Source organism: Muntiacus reevesi, chromosome 5 (genome assembly GCF_963930625.1).
Source record: "Muntiacus reevesi chromosome 5, mMunRee1.1, whole genome shotgun sequence".
In the NCBI taxonomy this organism is placed as follows: domain Eukaryota; kingdom Metazoa; phylum Chordata; class Mammalia; order Artiodactyla; family Cervidae; genus Muntiacus; species Muntiacus reevesi.
In genome coordinates, this window is record NC_089253.1 from 111,451,926 (window position 1) to 111,474,483 (window position 22,558).

Sequence of the window (22,558 nt, forward strand, 5' to 3'; positions counted from 1 at the left end):
GTCACTAGTCATGTCTCTTTGTGACCCCATGGACTGCAGCATGCCAGGCCTCCCTGTCCCTCACTAGCAAGGATTCTAGTACTAATCATATTCCCAAATTCTCTTCCCTAAAATATGATTATGTAAGGAATTCTACATGTTGTAAATGGTAAAATATGTAAGACTCTATACTTAGAGGCCAAATATCAAAGCCCTATCCTTGAAAATCACAAGAAAAGAAAATTCATACTTGAGTATAATCAATTGTTTTGCTAATAGAGTGGTTATTGATCAATATCATTTCTAAACTACTCCAAAACCCACACTGGTAAAAAACAAATACAAATTCTTTAATTTATGCTGAAGCTATGCCCTTTTCTCCTTCCCTTAAAAAAAAAAATTACCTTTTAAGTGCAGATAATAGGAAAAATTGGTCAATGAGTACTTTTTTTTTTCCTTTATGGAAACTTCTTATATTCAAAATATATTTAACATAATTTTAGCTACCACTGGCATCAATGGTAATATGATAAAACTTTGACCAAAGTATTCTCACATATTATTTGCATTAAGCATGTTACCTAGGAATTGAGAAGTGATTTCAAGGATTTCATAGTGACCCCTCCAGTAAAATTTTATTTCCTTGTGCTAAATAAATAAACCATACACAGAACCATTGTAAAAAGTCATCATATTAGATTCAAATCTGCCCACCTAGTTTTGGTCCAGAATGAAAGTAGTGATTGTCAGGAACTACAGAGCCACCAGGCAAACTGAATTCCTTTCTTGGTGATTCTTTGTGGAACAGATGAGTGAAATACGGTGTCAAAGCACCAGAACACTTGGGGGAAAAAACCTAATTTTCTTCTTAACCCAACTTAGACACCGGATAAGTCATGTCCCAGTTGCCTCATGAGATTCCCATGTGCCTCTTTGCTTTCTCAGAGAGAAGCAAAACACAAACCAAAAAAACCCCCAAATAACAGTCCTTATTTCAGATGTAAGATATCAGGTAAGTATTTTCCCACAAATATCTTAAGCTCATTGTTACTGCGGAAAAAAATAAAAAAAATTCTCCCCTCAAAACTTTTAGTAATGAAAAAGAACACAAACAACTTTTGGATAATAATCCCATGGTGCAAGGATTTCCTGCAAAGTACCTTTAATATGTTTGCATCAACAGCAAGCATTAGGATGTTCTAATTTTGGCACCATAAGTTATATGTGTAGCATTACACAATACCAAGTCACCACTTCAACCAGTTATTTATCCATATGAATAGAAAAACTGAACAAAAACATAGTTCTGATAAGGCTGCATTCATAAACCCAATACAGTTTAAGGTAATTTTTTTTCCACAATCAAGGACTGCTATTTTAGGATTGTTTTGTTAATGATAAAAAATAGGAATTATTTAGAAGATAAAATACTTCACTGTTCTTTACTGTTATATATAATATTGAGTATTTTGCTATATAAAATATACCCCCAAGAAGTCAAAGTATTTAAAAACAGTGTATCAAATAAAAATCACAGCCATGTTACTGTTCAGCAACTCCATTCAAATAAACATTGGTATTGCATTCTCAAAAAAAAATAACCTGTAGCTAAGGCAAAAGTTCTGAAGTTTGTATTCTGGGAGTATAAAACACCTCACTACATACTTTTAAGATTGCCACTCTGCTTCAGTAATTTGAACCTGCAAAACGTTAACTTCAACAGGTAAAGAAAGTACTCTGCTAAGAATACAAAAAGTTATAAAAAGGCAATCATAAAAGATTAAACCTTGGTAGGCATGTAAGCTTCCTTTTAATAAAAACAAAAATAGTCATTGTCATCTAGTTAAATAAGTCTCTTTGTTGTAGAGTGTTCCAGTTACTGAAAAAGGGCCTTTTAAAAACAACACAACTGCCTGTATCTTACCCTGCCCCTCTTGCCCCATAATACACATTTGAGGAGAAAGAGTCATTTAATGTGCAAACTGGCAAAACAAATGTGGAGGAGAGGGGACTTCTTGAAATGACGTGCCCAATCAATTCTTGGTTTATTCTTTTACAATATCAACTTCCAAAAAGTAACCAAAGTAGTCCTAAAAATACACAAAACAGACCTTCATCTTTGCATTCCTTTCCCAATAAACACAAAAAGTATGTACAGCATGTTTAATAATATGCAATATGCAAAAGCTTTGTGTTGCTGTTAGCAACATCTTTACCCACCCACCCTCCTTATTCACAAAGTGTACCTCTACTAAACACAATTACATCACTAAGCCTGTTAGTTTGAAAGGGTCTTCAATGTGTTAAAACTGGAAAATCTTGGTATAGGGGCTCCACTCATTTGACTCAAGGTTATAGACTTCCACCGTATTCAGAAATTCATTGCCATCGAATCCTCCCACTGCATAAATTGTGTTCCCTACAGTTGTAATCCCAGCATTGCTCCGTGGTGAAGTCATGTTTCCCATCATCTTCCATTCATTTCTAGTTGGATCATACATCTCCACACAACTGATGGCATGAGAACCATCAAAGCCACCACCTACAAACAGTTTTCCTGAGAGAGAAGACACAAGGTTAATCTGGAGAGGCTAAGAAAGAAACCCTTAAATCTGTCTTTTGCTAAAATTAGTGGTTCTCAGTAGAAAAGTCCATTCATTTCTAACTAAATGTGGTAAGCATTCCCTAGAAGCTGGGAATACAATGGAATAAAATTGATAAAAACCCATTTGCACATGTAAGTCAGGCAATTTAAAGGAAGTGCAATTCTCACAACAGTTCTATGTGGTTGTTTCTATTACTGTCATTTCACAGATGAAGAAATGAGGAACCAAGAAGGTGGACAACTTGCTTAGAGTGCACAAGAATGAAGATTATAGGAAAGAAGGTTTCAATAACTGAACATTTTCTAGACCTTTCCAACTACATAAAATGGTTTTGGTATAGAAATTTCTTCTTGGAAACAGACAATGAATATAATTATTTTCAAATATACATAGGCAGTTAATTGTTAAATTACTTTCAAATAAAATGTTAGCATTAAATATTCCCTGTAGCTTAGGGAAAAAACTTTATTAGGGATTCTCAAAATCATCATTTTCTCATCTGATTGTCACTTAGCCTACCTACGTCCATGTACTTATGAAAGAATGACAAGGCTCCCAGTAGGCCCAAGGCTGCAGGCCAGTGGGCTACTTACTGGTGTGCCTACACACTTAGGCTCTTACCAGTAGAGCCACAAGCTTTGTTTCAAAATAAATATTATGTAAATCAATAAAATGGATGTGAAAAGAAAGCTGTCTATATAAAATGATCTGGAAAGACTTGTTTTGCTCTCAATTAGACATGGAGTAAACTAGATGACTTTTATCTCCTTTGTTTTACAAACTCTTGCTCTAAAGAAACAAACTCAACTCCAAGATGATCCATCAGGAGTATGATTTATGGAAGAAGGTGAATATATTTATGCTATATACCAAGTACAGAGTCTCTGATTATTAGAAACTTCTAAAAGATAAACCAACCATCACTGCGTCAGAAAAGATGGCTGCTTCTGAACTCTTAACTACAACAGTATATAGTTATTACTGACATTCTCTTGGAATTTTAAAACAAACTCTTGCCACTACCCATTCCTCAACTCTCCAAATCCCAACACTCACCGTCAAGAACAGCCACTCCAGCGCCTCGCCTAGCCACGTTCATGGATGCAATTAAAGTCCAGGTGTTGTTTTCAGGGTTGTAACGCTCTACTGTGTTCAGACAATTCCAAGACTCTGCGCCTCCAATTATGTACAAATAACCACCAAGCTCACAGACTGCAGACTGGTGTCGACCTATAAGATCAAGTCAAACCACAATTATTACTGTATATCCCAAAACTATAAGTGTGCACTGCACATACCGCTGACTCAGAGGTCCTGAAAAAAATACTTAAAAAGAAAATCAACTTACGAATGTTAAGAGGTGCACAGCTCGTCCATGACTTTGTTATAGGATCAAATACATCACAATTTTTCAGTCCTTTTTGACCATATGGATCTGATCCACCAACGATGTATAATTTCCCGTTCAGAGCACACACTCCTAGGTGAGTATAAAACAAGGTTAAAAATTGATAACTTAATCATCATACTTAAGTACGGTTTAAGTATTTGATTATCTCAGCAGAAAAGTATTACCTGCATTACAACGGTTAGTTCTCAATTCTGGAACAGGAGTCCAGTCATCTATATTTGGATCGTACATCTCTCCACAACTCAGGTCATCTGAGTGACCATTTGATCCACCTACCACATAGAGCTGGCCCTAAGCCAAAAGCAAGAGATTAGCATTTCTGCCACTGTGTGAAGTTAGCAGAAAATGCTAAATGTGGGCTGCTTCTTCCTGCAAAATAATATACTTACCATGAGTACGGCCATTTGAAATCGTGCTCTTGGTGTCCTCATGGGAGCAAGAAAGGACCAATGATCTGTGTGTGGATCATAGCATTCAACTGTTCGAAGACATTCCTCTCGGTTATAGCCACCTGGTATAAGAACCACAAACAGTTATGTTTAAAAAATTACACTGGCCCAGGGTTTCTGGTCTAGAATGTTTTAAGTAATCTGTACAAAATGAGAAAAAGAATTTTCATCCACAAACTTAATAAGGCCCCATTTTAACTAAGTGCTTGTTATAGCTGAATGACAAAATTAGTGTAAGTAAACTGCTTTGTCTTGGCTTGAAAATTAGGAGACGATTACTTACTTTATAATTTTTAAGGAATTAGAGACAGACATTAACTTGAAGACGAGGCACTACAACAGTACTGACTCTGTCGTCTTAGAATGTGGTAAAGTGGAATGCCACAGAAGAAGGCGTATTAAAGCCTGTCTTATGAAATTTGCACGTCACAAGCAAGCGTAAACATCTGCTTAAGAGATTTAGCCAGTTAAGGCTTTTGGCTAAGTCACTCACCCTTCCGTTCTTACCTGCAGCTATGAGTTTGCCATTCATCTCTGCTGTCCCCAGACCAGATCGTGCATACTGCATAGGAGACATGGGCTTCTCTATGAGCTCATCTGGGTGCATCTCAAAACTTAAACTTTTAATGAGTTTTGGAGTACTTGTTGGTGAGCTCTGTGGGCTGTTTCGCCCATGAAGGAAAATGACACAGAAAATACCGTCCAGCACAGCCAGGCACAAGTAAGTGTTATCTGTAAGCACAAGAGTTCTGTGTTTTTAAAGATGCAATTTTTACTACTTTCGGTTGCTGTGGTGATCCTGCATTGGACTCCAGACTCCACACAGGGATGACCTGTTACTCTTTTCCAAATTTAGTTGCTTCTGAGTTTTTTCCTCAATCAACTTAAAAGGATGATATGGTTCTAACTTAAAACTCCTCCTTAAAAAGAAATAAACCAAAAGCAATCTGACAAGTGTAATACACTTACTTGAAGTCTTCTCCGAAGCAACGATTTTCCACTCATGCTTAGGGCTTTGTATTGTAGCATTTGGAGAAGACAGACATCCAATGGAACTGCTACTTATCTGCTTATGGCCATTCTCACGTGGTGGCTTTTTCTGCAAAATCAAAAGGCAGCTACAGAAACCTAGCCAAAGACCATACCTGGTGTACCTTTGCTCCTGAGCTATTCCACAACACTGAGAAAACACCTAGTACCCTTCACTTACGCGTGACATTTACAGCACACCTAGACTGAACACAAACCAACACTTTCTGACTGACACGCGTCACTGGCATTCTTCCACCTCCACTTAATTAGGAAACAACTATACCTACCCTGGTCAAGAAAAAGCTCAAGTTCAACAATTAAAAAATACTGCAGATCAAGTAGCAAAATACTCAAGGGAAGAGCAAAAGGAACCTCCTCCCTCATAATCCACATAAGCTCACATAGTCTAGAATCTCCTGAAATAAGTTATAAATCTAAAACAGCAAGAATTAACTGAGAGAATACATTTTACTCACTATCTCCATGAAACTGCCAAACTTAACTAAATCATATGTACTGGTATTATCCTTCATACAGTGTTAGCAAAAAGTGAGCAGACATATCCATCCAATCTCTGAAAGTGATTTTATAGGAAAAAAGTGGCAACGACAAGAAACATTTACAACTATATTTCTTTAGGATTGCCCTAAAGGTATTATAGAGTGGTTTTCTAGACAAGTAAAACTGTGAGTCGTTCAGTTGTGTCCGACTCTTTGTGACCCCATGGACTGTCAGGCTTCTCTGTCCATGGAATTCTCCAGGCAAGAATACTGGAGTGGGCTGCCATTCCCTTCTCCAGGGGATCTTCGGACCCAGGGTTTGAACCCAGGTCTCTCACATCACAGGCAGATTCTTTACCATCTGAGCTACCAGGGAGGCCCAGACAAGTAAAACTACATCAAAACAGAAAAATAAAAAATGGTACTCAGAAATTAATACAGCAGTAACAGAATCGAACATTCATAAAGGAATACACAGGAACATAAAAGAGGGAGAAATGGGCAAAGCTGCAAATTTCCAAATGACTATGATTACACTGTGCCCTCGTGTACGAGTTCCCTTTGACAGTTTTCTTTCAATTTCTTGAGCCCTAAATACTTGTAAGGAATATGATCACAAGGCATCAGAAGAGTCAAGACTACCCTGGCAGGAAGTGCCTGCTGAATGAACAGGTACCACCTTCAATACCTCGCCAAGTTTGCTCATCTATTTTGGTCCCTAAGGCCAGAGCCACATGGGTAGGTAGGATCTCTAAAGGAAATTTCTCTTTAGAGTGGAAGAAGGACATGTGACAATAGAGAAAAAGATTCTGGTAGCTACTTGAAGCTGGGAAAAAACTATCAAGTTTGGTGTGGGCAATTCAGCAAATGTGGTTGCAGTATAAGAGGCTATTTTGAGAGAAGACAGAGAATGTATCATGGTAATGGTTTTTATCAAATTCCATTTACACATTATATACCTAGGTATTATTGGGTACTTTATTCACATCATCTCTTTTAATTCAGGAAGGGAAATACACTTATCCATCTGATAGACAAAAATACTGAAAATCAGAGAATATATACAATGCCTAAGGCAATAAAACAATAAAAATAAAAATTAGGAATTCTGAGTATAAAGCCACTCTTTTATACTAAGATAGTCTGTTTGTATTCTCTGCTAATAGCAATTACAAGGGACATAAAACCCTATCCCAATCTGTGGGAAAAAGGAAGCCAAAGTAACACAAGCTGATGATGGCTTTTACTGCAGTTAAGAAAACTGTTCTAATGTACGGCTTTGAGAGAAAAATCAATGTGAAAGGAAAAAGCATGGTAACAGGGATGACTAAGTGTTATGTAACTACAAGCCTTATACAGAAATGCTGATCAACTCTTTTATATTTCTTCCAGAACATTTTGAAACCTAATTCTTTCCTCTCCTTTATCTTCAAACTTTCCCATATCAACTCTTCCCATTCAATACATCCTCTGGCCTACACTTTGCCTCTGAACTCCCCTCCCCAAGGGGTGGTCCCTGGCAGCTTTTTCAGCCACCATCACTTCTCAAGCTATAAGGGTTTCCTAACCTTAGTAACTTTTGGGAAATTACAACCACTAAAGGTTACAGAGTGGCTTCCTAAAACCAGTGTAGATGAGAAACCCCTGACCTTTTTACATCCCCTCTGAGGATGATTTAACAAAGTCAACAATTCAGTCCTTCCGACTTTTTTCTCCTATGTTAGCTAGCTTGAACAACACTCAGAGGCTAATGGCTGCTTCTCGACCTCACTTCCTATTTCTGAAGCCTAGTGTCTCCTCTTCCTTCGGACCTCATTCTCTCTATTCATGGCACTTCCTTTGAATAAGTCACACTTGTCAGGAGCCTGCTCACCCTCAAATTCTTTCTTTTCCTTGATTTTCCCAAATAGTCACTAAGGACCTTTGCAACTAGAAACATCTAGTCTACCCTTTTCCCTTCTCCTCAAATCAAGCCCTCATCATTATTTTTTTTAACCTGAACTACTACTACTGCTTCTAATAGTCTATAGAGTGTTCTCACAAGCTTTCCTCTATCCTCTGTACCTGTTCATAAATAGAAGGATTTGATGCTTTTAGTAAGTAAAAAACAACCCCCACCTCCCCAAATCAGCTGGAATTCCACAACCCAGAGAATGCCACCTAACAGTTCAGTGTTGGTCTAAAATATGACTAATGAACTTATAGATCTTGGCAGTATGGAAACAACCATAATTTGACCAGTCCCCCTGCTGCTGGACTGTTGCCCAGTTTTTCACTATTATTGTGAAATGTTTGTTTAGATCACTCTACTCCCTTGCCTAAAATTCTTTGAAGGCCCCCCACTACTTGTAGAATAAAGTATGAAGCCCCAATCAGACTATATGTACCTACTTTTCCAGCTGTGAAACCTGCAACTCCAAGACTCTCCTTGTCCAGGTGTCCGCTACTACCGGACACACTTCATCTGCCACGCACGCTCTCCTATACCCTCAGACTGCTCAAATGTCGCCTCCACTGTGAAATTTCCCTGGTTTTTCCTCTCTTGGTTCCACCCTCCCTGAATGTCTTTTGTCGGTAACACTTGTAAGTCTGTTCTATTTTACCTCCTCCTGTAAGGTCCTGGAAGCAGAAACTGTCTCTTACACATTTGGGGGCCCTCTTACATAACATCATGGCCTTCTACTTAGTAGGCACTCAACCACTGCCTGATGAAAGAGTACTTAAAAAAAAAAACAACAACGTTAACCTATGATGTCTGGAGACAAGGGGAAAGATAGTCTCAATGTTCAGAATGCACAAATTCACACCCAAAAACTTCTGTGAAAATAAAAATGTTCAGCCATTATTGACACAGAACACCTAATAATATCACCATATAGGTTGTTTTCTGAGTCTACCATTTACCTTTTAATTACTAAAGGGAAACATCCTTTAATTTGGGTCAACTCAGCCTACTTTACAGTTCATCCCTCACAAATACAATGCTGAGCTAAAGGCCAAACAAAAACAATACATACTATATAGCTATTTACATAAGTTTCAAACATGGGCAAACTAAGGTACTGTGTCAGAAGTTCAGATGACGGCTCCCCTTGGGGTAGTGTAGGGCAGTGACTGGGAAGGGGGCAAGAGGAAGGCTTACAGAATGCTTGAAATCTCTTCTTCACCCAAGGAGAAGTTTTTAAGCCAAGGCATTCACCACGTGACACTTATGATCTGTACACTTTTCTCTATGTTATTTACCCATAAACGAAAAAAGTTTATACCTGGATTTATAAAACTTAGGTTTAACAATCATTCCTCTGACAACTATCCTTTATAGTCCAACCAAAAAACCAAAGAATTTCTATGTTGCTTCATCTTATTGGCCCTTTTTCTTACTACTTGCAAATCCTATTTGATCGAGACAAAAAAAAAAATTTAAATGGGGTTTCCTAGTTTGCTGTGTTAATTTCTTTTTATGTGGCAAAAGTGGTGGTAATGCTAAGAAAGATAGGCTGGTTTTTCTCCCACAAATGTTTCTGTCCAGTTATACCAATGAAGTTCTTTCACTTTCCTTTATTAAAGGAAAATTTCAGTATACTATAAAATGTTCTAATCAAACTTTAACCTGAGGTTACCTCAGATGTGCATTGTGTACCTGCACAAACTGAATGTGGTCATCATCACTGCCAAACACCTCAGCCTGTCCATCTAGTAGGTTCCCATCAAGCAGCTTGTGATCAGCTGAGTAGTACAAGGTTTGAACCTGCAAAACAGCAACAGAACACCCATGTGGCTACTGTCTCCATGGCTACTCCACTAGTATGCAGATCACACCAACGCCTCACGGTAACCTCCAGTGTGCTTCTTGAATTCTTGACATCTTACTCTGGCAGGATCCCCAAAGTAAAGAAAACATGTCATGGTGGTAAAAATTAAAAAAAAAAAAAAAAAAAAAGATACAGAATCTTCTAATACTGGCTGAAGAGTCCTTGGCTTGGCTGGCTTGAAAGATGATTGGCTTGAAAGAAATCTTCCATTTTTTTCATAGCTTCCATGATACAGCATTAAGAAAAAAAAGGGACCAGTACAATATATATATACTCTTAAAGAATGTACATATTTACAATAATATACTGAATATGGTTTACACCTTCGAAGATAAGTGGTCTAATATATATAAATATATTTCTGTCCTGCAGGCAATGTCAAAAAAAAAGAGATAAAAAAAAAACAAATGCAAAAGTTCAAACAACCTGCACAGCTACCTCCCTTAACAGATGCAAACACATGGCTAATGCATCTGATTTTCAAGTGGGAAACCAGATAGAATTTAAAAATCACCTCTTCGCCTTTTTAGAGTATAATGATAACTGGGTTTCTAAAGGCCTAACCGGTTTGGTAATAAGCCTTTCGTGTATCTGAAAGGCTTAAGTGGAGGGATAAACTCAAGGTCAACTCCATTGTTTCACCTGCATGTTTAATTCCATCATTTCTCCGTCGATTTTTCCTTGTGTATTTTTTAAAAAGTAGCCCAAGTTAAGCGAGTGACTCTGTATGAACAACACCATTGAAAGACACAAAGCTTTAAAGATAAGAATCCTGTAAAGGAGTAAACACCATTAAATCATCATCGTTCTCTGCCCACAGCGGATTTTTCTTAGGAGAACTGGGGCAGGACTGCTGCTTCTTTACGTGTCAATACACTTGAGGATTCTTCTTGTTTCTTCAGTCTTGGGTATCCTAGTTTTGTTAATAAACCTATGGGGAGATAAATCAATGGGGAGGAACAACCATTAGAAGCTTTTACCTACTTGTCAATTTTAAAGCAAAAACCTGTGAAGAAAAATTCAGAATCTACAGAAAATTTCAGTACCACCTCCCATGTCTAAAGCAAATTACATGCTACTTTAAAGAAAGTTAACAGCACATAATAAGCAAAGAAATAAAAAAAAGAAAAGCAGAAGACCAAACTGAACAGTTCATTCAGCTCACCTGGACACCCCCCCTGTTTCTCAGCTTAGGGGTACCTATAGCAAAATTTAAATTCTTTAGGGTCATTGTTATAAAATAAAAGTGAAAGGGAATCCTTCATGTTATAGCAAAATCATTTTTAATAACTGTTGAGTCCCATTTACTTTAAAACTAACCTCTTCCATCAGCTCTTCCAGACTGTCTCCATTCTCCCAGATGCTACGCTGCACCCAGTTGATTACCTTTGTGTACAGTTTGCCATTACTGGGCAAGCAAACATTATCTTCAAGCATTACCTCCAGCTAGAGTGGGGAAAAAACAAAGACACATGGATCAGTGTTGAGCCTCTTAATTCTCTATTTCATAACAAAGCTGTCATAGATGCCCAATTACATTTATTCTACATGCTTCATACATGTACATGCCCCATACATTTATTCTAATTTATAAGGAAACCAGTAGCCAAAAAAGAAAAGTAAACAAACTACTAGGGAGGAAACCATTACACTGATAAAAATAACGTTACTTCAATGGACCGTCATTTTCATAATCATTACTCACTTGCTTGAAACATGAACAAAGATTATGTTCTTGGAACTAAATAGTATATACCTATATACCTTATAGGTTTACCTTTACATCTTTAATCTTTATAGATTTTACCTTTAGCCGTGGAAGTTTAAGAAACTCTTCCTCTTCTGAAATTTGTAACAAATGTTCCTGAATGTAAGCATCAACCTTATTCAACAAACGTGAGTCTCCCATACAACTCGCAAAATTTCGGTAAGAGATGCAGCTGGTAACATCCATTCTAGATAGTAAATAATCACCACAAACCTTGGGGAAAAAAATACACAAGTGTCAACATTTACACACACTTTATTTAACAAATATTTAATATTCCATGTAGGTACTATGCAACAATATAAAAATTAATCAAAAAAATTCACTGCCTTAATAGAACAAGTTAAACTGTAGGAAGAATGAGGTGAAGTGAAAGTCAATCAGTCATGTCTGACTCTTAGCAACCCCATGAACTGTAGCCTGCCAGGATCCTCTGTCCATGGAATTCTTCAGACCAGAAAACTGGAGTGGGTAGCTGTTCCCTTCTCCAAAGGATCTTCCCAACCCAGGGATCGAACCCAGGTCTCCCACATTGCAGGCGTATTTTCTACTCTGAGCTACCAGGGATACATGCATACAAATAATAACATCAAAGAAGAACATACTAATACATAAGTTGTTTAAAATGCAACAAATTGAAATGCTATGAAAATGTACATGAAATGTTCAGATAAGTATCTCCCACTAGAATGACAGACAAGGCTTCATAAAGGCAATTATCTGAACAGGCCTCTAGAGGGGAGATGATGTTGAATGCAGATAGGTACTAGGCAAGATGCTGCAACAATTTAGTTTGGCAAGAACTAAAGATAAGAAAATCAGGAAATATTTTGGAGGAATAGCAATTAAATTAGGGAGAGCCTGGAATGCTAACCTGAAGGACACGTGCTATAAGCACAGAAGGGTTTTTAAGCAGAGTGACATGAGGGGAACAGGAAAACTTCTTCCTAAGGGGCCAAATGGTAAGCAGCTTAGGCTTGTGGGCCATACTTTCTCACAACTATTCAACTCTGTCACTGAAGGTAGAAAGCAGCCATAGACCACCTGTACATGAGAGCAACGGTACAATAAAACTTTATAAAACCAGGCAGCTGGCCTAAGGCTTGCAGTTTACTGACCCCCAACATTACAGGATTAAAAGCTTTTTTTCTTCTATAAATTATTAGTTGCCACTTCTTGATGGCATTAAATTCTAGAAAGAAAACTTCTAAAGAAGAACAGAAATGTAGAAGAATCAAGAATTAAATTATAAATGCCACTTCTTGATGGCATTAAATTCTAGAAAGAATACTTCTAAAGAAGAACAGAAATGTAGAAGAATCAAGAATTAAGGGTATGAGTTATATGATTAACTGAGAACAATCAAGACTGTTTTAATTCATGTTATCAGAGACTGACATGGATACCCCACCAGAGAAGGCTATTCAAAGAGCAAGACTGTAGCTTGAATTATGTAAGAGAAGTATGACCAATACTATAGCTAAACAGTTAAAATTATATATACTTACTCACATCTCTAGGGAGGAAAAGGGGACATTTTCAAGTTCGTGAGACCAACAGATATCTTATGACAAATTATACAAACTAATTATATAAAGTAAGATCCCCTAGTAACATTACTCCTTGTATATTACTTCTATTACTCTACCTGCTTTACACGGTCCATTTTCAGCTTTTTTGCTGCAGAATAAACATCTTTGACTAATTCCTTATCAGCTTTCAACCTATTGGAAAAAAAAGGTTCTGTATCATGTACCATACCATGGCCTTAAAACACAGATTCTTAAATAAATTTAGAGGGACTTGGAATTTCATTTCCCAGTTATATGATGTACTTCAGAGAACTTACTGAGCAGTGTAGGCATAATTCAACAAGACTTCAACAGCTTCCGGATTGAGATCATCAAACTTAACATGAGAAACTCGGTGAGGATCACTGTCACTATTAAAGATTTCAAATAAATAGGGGCTGCAGCAGGCCAGGACTGCTCTGTGTGCTAGCATCTCATGGCCACAGACCTGCAACATCAGGCATCACAATTAGAAGCACTGTGGACTACGCATTTCTCGAGCTAATCACTACATCGTATTCTCCATCTTACGTTTCTAGGTAAATCATTGTCTCTTAAATTTATTTCATTAAATGCCTCTTATGAGAAAGAAAATAAGCCAGTCCAGGACACACGGTTCTCAGTATGAAAGATCAGACGTGCAAGCTCCCAGTCACGTTCTGAATACCTGAAGCCGAACATCACAGAACTGCCCACTCTTCCTCAGGGCATTCAGTTTGGCAACAGAAGATTCAATGAAATTTTCATCTTCAAACATTAAATATCCATTGGGAATCATTTTTCCTTTTAAATTTGGCTAAAGGGCAGAAATAAAGCCAAGTTATTTTTACTTATAAATGGTGATTTTTATAACATTTTGAAAAGTAATACAGTATCTTTAATTTTCAATCTTCATCTTATCAACAATACACAAAAATTTTATCACACAAGAACATTGCTAAAACAACACTGGCACTGAATGTCCAAGCCTTTGTACCCCTATACTTTGGTCCTAAGTCTTTTTAGGAATTTGTACAGTAGTGGTATGATATCCTAGCAATTTTGGCCAGGTTTCTATTAGTACACACACTGTGAAGGGGAAGAAAATGGAAACCCAGCCCTCCCCAAATCCATAAAATAGCCAACTGAAAAGCCTGGAAGGAAGTGGCCATTACATACAGATTCTTTGGATTGGGGCTATAGTCACTCCTTTACTCACAAACGAGAAAAACTGATGTAAGACTAACTTAATTGTGTTCCTTTTGCTCTACTCAATATTCTATGATAACCCATAGGAGAAAAGAATCTAAAAAAGAAAATACATGTCTATGTATAACAGAATCACTTTGCTGTACACCTGAGACTAACACAACACTGTAAACTGACTACACGCCAGTAAGAATAGTTCAAAAAATTCTGTTCCCTTTGCAAGCTTCAATTATTCTAAACTGCTTGTCTCATAATAATACATGTTAGAAATGTATGTTCTTTAAAAAATTTTCCATTTCACTTTTTCCTGTGAACAAATGGACTAACGGCTACACAAAATACATCACTGAAAAGTGGTAAAAGGTTTTGGTTTGAAGTAAGTGATTTATTTAAATTCAAAACAGTTTACAGAAAAGAAAACAGGAAAAAATTTTTTTTCTACAAATAATATTGACTTCTCCGCCTTTTAAAAAAAATTATGAAAGGATGCTGGTATACTTGGCACAGTCTTTAGGGAAAAAGAATGTGTGCACTGAATATTCACTTACCTGCTATACTGGTGAGAACTGTATTTCTGGGACGCTTTAAATAATCCAAGGACAAAGGAAACTCAGCACTTGGGCAAGGTATGAAGACAGGTGGTTGAAGTGAAGGCAGAGGAGTCTTAAGCTCTAATGGTGATTCCAAAACTATCAGGCTTGAAAATGATGTAATCAAGTCCCTTAAAGCTATAGACAAGAATTTCTTCTGTGATAATCATGCATCATAATCTGTAATAATGAAAATTTTTGGATATTCAGAATGATCAAAGAATGTCATTGATCTAGATAGATCATGCTAAGTCCTGATCTTAAAGACATTTCAAGGTAAATGGCACAATACAGAAAAAATAATACAAATGTAACTATATGTAAATATTTTCATTTAACTTGCTACCACTCAGATGATTGAAAAAAAAAAAACCTCTCCCCAGAAGGCAGGTGCTAGTAACTTATCATTTAAGTGAGATATACAAGAACAAATGTAAATATTGGTTTATTCTAATATTCCTTACTGTGAGATTCTAATTAATACACAAACATGTGATCTGTCTGTTTTTACCAGCCAGCAGCAACCTTCAGTATTTCCAAATATGTATACAATGTTACAGGCAAACCAGATACACTGTTTCCCAAATATCATCTGCATACTTCCTCATCTCTGTACCTTTGTTCAAGTTTTGTTTTCTTGCAATACCCTTAACACAGCCTCTGCAGATGACATCTTACCTTCATAGAGCCCCCACCAAATCCCTCCAGCTGAGAACATAGTTTCTCTTCATCCTCCACATACTGCACCCTCTCTGAAAGTGTGTTTGTGTGATCTTCCAGCTGGTCTATTCTGGGTTGTGTACCTGCTTATCTTTCATGATTCAAGGTCCCTTGAAAGCAGAGCCTCTGTCTTGTTTATCTTTGTATCCTTCCCACCCCCCCCAACCCCAAAACAAGTAGCCTAGAAACCTGAATATATAAAGATAAGTAATTTGTTGAAACAAACTAAATAAACAAAAAGGAAAATATTAATGTCTGTGCTTTATATGATCATTTTTTCCTCATATATAGTAATAAACTACCAACAGAAAGTTATAGTTCAAATCAAATCTTCAAGGAAATCACATTCAGTCCTACCTTCTCTTTCCCCCTTATTTTCACATCATTAACTAAAGTGTCAAAGTCAGCTGGTTCTTATTTTTTAATTACCTGAACTGCTATTAAACCAGTGTCTAATTCTACAAACCAGAACTAAATAAGAAATTATTTGAAAGATGTGCATACTTTTAAAAATGGAAATCTTAAAATTACTTGGATACATCAATCAAGCCCACAACTCTAACGATCATGTTAATATGAATGGTCTCTTACCCCAGAATCCACTTAAAGACTAATCCAGTTCTATTTCAACAAATTACCATATTAAGTTCAACAGTTGCACAACCTGAATCCTGTATGCCTTCACTGGTTTCTCCATAGCTTAGGTTTTATCTCAAAGAAACCTGAGTATTCGGACTCCAGTTGGGACTGTTGTCAATGCTTATACCTGCAATGAAACTATTTCATACCATCGCGTAATACTGATTTCCTCTGCTGTTCACTTGCATCTAGATTAGTTAGTTCAGCTCTTCTTAATTCTGTGTACAGAGAACAAACTATCTAAAAGAAACCTTAAATATTTTCAGTCAAGACCTAGCCCGTTAGGAAAATCTATGCAAGGGTGAAAGGGAGGAACCTTTCTATGCAAGTTATGTTAGAAATGATTTAAGCGTATGCCCTCTGAGAAACAAAACACAAATGGAGATTTTAAATATTTTAAGCCTTGACCAGTTTTATTCAGTATTTCTTTGTAAACTAGCCTTGATTTAATCAAGAATTTTAAAAAATGGCATCTATACACAAACATATCTTGCTTTACTGCACTTCACTGTACTGTATTTTGGGCTTCCCTTGTAGCTCAGATGGTAAAGAATCTGCCTATAATGCAGGAGACCGGGGTTCGATTCCTGGGTTGGGGAGATCTTCTGGAGGCAGGCATGGCAACCCACTTCAGTATTCTTGCCTGGAGAATCCCATGGACAGAAAAGCCTGGTGGGCTACAGTGCATGGGGTTGCAAAGAGTCAGACACAACTGAGTGACTAAACCACCAAAGTACTGTACTTGACAAACACTGCTTCCCCCCCGCCCCCCGCCCCCAAATTGAAGGTCTGTGGCAACCCTGCATTGTCAGATGATGGTCAGCATTTTTCAGCAATGAAGTATTTTTAAATTAAGGTATATAAGCTGTTTTTAAAGATAATGCTTTGGACACTTAACAGACGCAAGTATCATGTACACATAACTTTTATATTCACTGAAAAACCAAAAAATTCAGATGACTGCTTTATCACAGTGCTGTGGAATCACACTCGCAGGATCTCTGAGGGTATATTTGATAATGTCAAAGTTCTACCTAAAATTTATCTTGGAAAACAACAACAAAAACCCAGATGGTTAAAAATCACTTTAGTCCTTTGGGAGAAAATAGCTCAGTTGGTAAAGAATCTGCCTGCAACGCAGGAGACCCGGTTCAATTCCTGGGTTGGGAAGATCCCCTGGAGAAAGGAAAGGCTACCCACTCCAGTATTCTGGCCTAGAGAGTTCCATGGCCAAGTCTCTAGGGTCGCAAAGAGTCGGACACGACTGAGCAACTTTCACTTCACTGGAGAAAATCTGGAGCAACTCTTGCCATACACATTTGTACAATGGTATTAGTTTTGCAACAGAGTGCTACTACGTTACTGTGTATTTAGTCGCTCAGTCGAGTCCGACTCTTTGCCACCCCATGGACTGTAGCCTGCCAGGTTCTTCTGTCCAGAGGGTTTTCCAGGCAAGAATACTGGAGTAGGTTGCTATTCCCTCCTCCAGGAGATCTTTCCAACCCAGGGATCAAACCCAGGTCTCCCACATTGCATGCGGGTTGTTTACCATCTGAACCATCAGGGTCGTACTAGGTGATTTTCTAGTAAAGCAAGGTCTTAATATGAACCTCATCTCTTTGATGTCTGCTGATTAGTACAACCCTACTTGATTTCAAAAGCTAACTCAAGTTCACTTGACATTTAAATTAATGCAACAAACTTACTGTGCCCTCACTTACTGTGTGCCCCTTCTCTCACCCACCCCCAAACTGGAGGAGGTCACATCAACTTCTGCCTGCAAAACCATGTCTTTCAAAGTTCACATTCACTCTCACTGAAGTCAGCATGGGCAAATTAAGTTTTAAGTCTTTCCAAAATTTAATAGATCTTTGTTTGGTCTATGAAACTCGATGGAACAAATACGTGGGGAGAATTTTTTATGTATATATTTGAAAAGCCAAGGCAAAAGTCCCAACATCCCAGGCTTATAGGAAAGTATAAAATTTAGAATTTTATTTGATATTTAAAAAATACATTTGACAAATCCACTTTTAAAATGAAAACTGAAGTCAAGTACAATATATTCTGGTAAATACACTTCAGTTTCTTAATTTGGTCAGTGCAAGGAAAGAGAGACAGACAACTCATAAATAAATAAACTGCTTTAGTAAAACCCAGGAGTTCACCTGTTACCACAGCTCCCCCAAAGATTAGCTTAACCCAAATACAATTCAGTAAGTCTTATCAAAGAGATGTTTAAAAAAAAAAAAAAAAAAGCCATAGATCTCCCTCAACATTCTTGGGCTTTCAATAAGAGTAAGATAAAATGTTATCATCAAACTTTTAAAGCATCCTAAAAAAACCCTCAAGGCAAATTACAAGTATTATTTAAGCTTCAAGGCAATCTTTTGAGGGTAGCCAACTTAGAAAATAGCAAGTAACTCCATTTTTAACGAACAGACTTTAGAATACAAAGAAAATCTACAAATCTTTTTAAAACTAGAAGTCATAAATTCCCAATATCTGAAATGATCCATCTATACACACCAAAACTCACCAAACTCACTCACCCACTCCATGCCATTAACCTCATTGTTCTGCAGTTCTTACATCCCACACACACTTATGGCTCCAAACAGATGGCAAACACAATTTGGAATGCGATGCTCATAACACAACAATGTTAACTCCATTCCCCAGCCTCGCACACTCCACAGACCAATCAGAAAGACAGACAAACAAAGCAGTGAAAACAGTTCACACAAAAGGGGGAAAAGGTACGAAAGCACACATATTCCAGAAACTGCAACAATTTCTGTTTCAACAGACTGCGGTTTGCAGGATGTATATGGTAAATAGTAGGAGAGGAAGTAAGAGATCAACATTAAGATGACTTAAACAGAGCAGAATTTTTAGCACAGAGGCACGAGACACTAGCAGAAACGTGGAGGTGGTCTAGAGGAATGGGTAAAACATGGGAAATTATTATACCCTTGCTTATCCTAACTAAGGCAACAATGATATTTTAGAGAAGATACCTGGCATCATTATAAAAATTAATATCAAAATTAGAACTCAAAAAGCAAAACAGATATTTTTAGTTTACTGCATGCTTAAAGTTGGGAAGGAAAAGAGGAAATTTATTTTGGCATATTTATACGGCTGATGTACCTGCTGGGCATCCAGGTTGCTGTCAAAAGTGTTAAGGAGAGTGCGGTGTAGGTTTTGAAATCATTTACAAGGTGGTAATTAAAATTTCTACTTGAAAGTGGCAGAGGATGAGATGGTTCGATAGTGTCACTGACTCAATGGACATGAGTCTGAGCAAACTCCAGGAGATAGTGAAGGACAGGGAAGCCTGGCGTGCTGCAGTCCATGGGGTCGCAGAGTCAGACAAGACTTAGCGACTCAAGAGCAACAACAAATTAAAGTTCACCAGTGAATATAAGAATGTATTTTCTGTGGTTCTGACAGAAAACAGCAATCACTCCCTCATTCGTTAATTTTTCCATTTACACTCCCAAGCACAAGGGATGGGGATTCCCAACCTTCTTGTAGATTTGAGTATACAACCATAACATGGGTTGAAAAGTCAACGAAGTGATTTTTAGGGGTACCTCGTCTAATGTCAATGATTAAGACAGTTCCCCAACAGAAAAACATTTTACAATACAAAACCAAAACACTTATTTGCAAAACATATTCAACTGCCACCTAAAACATTCTTCAAGCAAGAAAAAACAAAACCCCACTTCAAAGTAAGTAGCAAAAAGACACTAATTTAAAACCAAAGCCTGGAACACTGTTTTGAGGGCAAGAGGTGGAAAAACATAACTACAAGTTAAGATAAATTAAGAAATTAATATGTATTAATGACAGATTTCAAATATTAGGAAAATCATTCTGGGTCTCTTTTAGGTCAGTGATACTAGTTCAGTTTTCTCTCTCACTACAAATTACAGACATCTGACAAGTAGCCTGCCAGCTGGTATTGAATTATGGTATTCTCAACCCTATTCTAACTAGTGTACGCCTCACCTTCTGATACACAAATAACAACTGCTCCTTCCGCACCTTTCAGAAGTTTCAGCATGATTATGCCTAAAGCTATTCATCAATATTTTCTTTTCCTTAACCACCAGTGCTAGAATAATTGAAAGAAAATATTGTCTCAGTTTAGTCCCTGCTACACTTAAACTGTTTAGAGTAATACCACGCTTACAGAGTTGTTATTTACTAGTGGACAGAAGGTCACCACTCACGTAGTCCTCAAAGAACAGCTTGATGCCAGGACGTTCCAGCCCTCCATCACTGACAACAGATACTGGGTAACAAAATAAATCCTTTAATAGGCCTCCGATTTCTACTTACTAGTTTTTGAAACGGCAGCGGCCTCAAACAATAGATCTACTTTGTATTGGGGGAAAAGTAAAATTTCTCAAGTATTTGTGGTTCAAGTTTCCCTAGGGCTAACACTCAATCTGATCCTACAGCCTGATACCTTCTTACCATCATGAGCTTACAACCAGAGTCGCTACGCAAAACGCGCAGAACGACGGAAAAAGAACAAGCCTCTCTGCTGATTTTTTTTTTTGGGGGGGGTGGGTGCGGGAGTGCGGCGGGGATGGGAAACAAAGCGGCGAGGGCCCCAGAGTGACTGGAGATCCCTGCAGTCCCAGGCCTTCATCCCCGCGCGGCCGGGCCGAAGCCCACTCCGAAGGCCGGGAGGCAAGGCGCCCAGCGTCTGCACACCCCCGCCCGGGATTGGCCCGGCCCGCAGTCATTCAGCGCCGACACGTCAGGGCAGCAGCTCCCTCCCTCCTCCCGCCCCCTTCTCCCCGCGCTTGGCAAGAAAAGCGGGCAACGTGGAGCGGGAACAAAGGACCCCGCGGCCCACGGCGATCGGGAGCGCGGTGCCACCCTACCCCAGACCCGGGAGCACCGACGGGGCCCTGGGCCGGCTCCCCGCCCACAGTCGCCGGGTCCTGCGAGGGCTCACGGGAGAGAACACAGACCCCGGGCAGACACCCCCACACACACTAGGCGGGGTTCCTGACAACACAAACGGAGATTCCCGCTCCCTCCTTCCGAAAGGTCTTGACCCAGGCCCCCTGAGGACCTCCTCAACCCAAAACTTCTCGTCCCTCTAGCCCTGCTTCTTCGGCCGCAGCGCTCTCCGAGGCGGCCCGCCACCCGCCTTTGGCCGCTGACGCGACCGGGCAACCACGGCAGCGCCGGGAGCGCGGGGTCCGCGCGGCGCCGGCTCCTCGTCCACAGAGAGCAGCGGCTGCGGCGTCCTGCCGAGTCCTGCCTGCCTGGGGCCCCGCACCGCTCCCCGCCTCCCACCCTAAAACCCCAGCCGCCCACTCCATCCGCCAGCTCGGAGTCTGGCTACACGCTGCCCTTCCTCTCCCGCCTCGTCAGTGGGACCAGCACAGATTACCTGGTTCATCTCTGAAGAGATGAAAAAACTCATCTCTGGAGCTTCAACGGGGAGCAGGAGGAAGCGGGCGGGAATCGGCCCAACCGAAAGCGCCTCGAGGCCGCGAAGCGGGGAGCGACCGAGCGAGGAGGGGACGAGCGCACAGCCCCGCCGAGTCTGTGAGGCGGGAGCGCACCGGGAATTCGCCGAGACCCGCTTGCTTGCTCGCTCGCTCGCTGGCACAGCCGCGCTCGAACCGCAAGCGGCAAAACTGCACGGCGGCCCCGAGCGACCGCCCTCCACGCGCGTCCCGGAGACACTGCCGCCGCGGCGGCCCGCGCGCGCCGCACCCCCTCGCACGTCACCACGTGCGCCGCCCTCGCCTCGATCTCCGCAGCCGCCAACGCCTCTCCGACGCTTCCGGCTGGAGAGCCGGCAAATGACCGGCGAGCGCAGCAATATCGCCCTCTCGGCCCCGCCCACCGCTGGCTCCGCCCGCGCCGCCCCGCCCTTCTCCCCAGCCCTGTGCGGTTCCGTCCTGCGCAGCTCAACTAGGTCAGCGCAAGGTGATCCCTGAGAGAGGGGGGTGCTGCGGCCGCGCCGCCTGCCTTATCGCGCCGTCGGCCCTCCTTTCACTCACGCCCGCACCCTCTTTTCGCCCTTTCAGACAGTACGGGAACTGGTTCCCTCCAGCCGTCCTCACCTGTTCTGCTGTCCCCGGAGGCATAATACTTGACAGATCAGACGTGGGAGATTAGGTTTTTTTGGCGTCAAATGTCCCTGTAGGCAACCGCCCTAGACCGGAGCTGGCCGCCGTCACCTTTGTCGGCGGTGGTGTGCGGGTAGAGAGCGTGGTGATTGTGAGGAACAACAGAGGCTTGCTGACAAA

The 22,558-nt window shown here is 39.8% G+C and overlaps 1 protein-coding gene across 2 annotated transcripts; it reads right to left on the reverse strand.

Annotated features, from left to right (window-relative positions):
* Positions 1–1,095: 1,095 nt before the first annotated feature.
* On the reverse strand, positions 1,096–21,995 carry IVNS1ABP (influenza virus NS1A binding protein). Of its 2 annotated transcripts, XM_065936206.1 has the most exons (15): positions 21,691–21,995; positions 14,865–15,086; positions 13,796–13,924; positions 13,407–13,576; positions 13,206–13,281; positions 11,597–11,770; positions 11,110–11,235; positions 9,618–9,725; positions 5,415–5,544; positions 4,953–5,177; positions 4,386–4,507; positions 4,161–4,287; positions 3,934–4,065; positions 3,642–3,815; positions 1,096–2,536 (listed from the first exon to the last, which is right to left on the reverse strand). In XM_065936206.1, exons 3-15 carry the CDS (start codon positions 13,904–13,906, stop codon positions 2,283–2,285), a joined length of 1,929 nt encoding a protein of 642 aa, XP_065792278.1. In that variant the 5' UTR covers positions 13,907–13,924; positions 14,865–15,086; positions 21,691–21,995; the 3' UTR covers positions 1,096–2,282. The 2 variants fall into 2 exon arrangements, with proteins under 2 accessions (XP_065792278.1, XP_065792279.1); XM_065936207.1 differs by lacking the exon at positions 13,407–13,576 and having other exon boundaries at positions 21,691–21,993.
* Between the last annotated feature and the right edge of the window lie 563 nt (positions 21,996–22,558).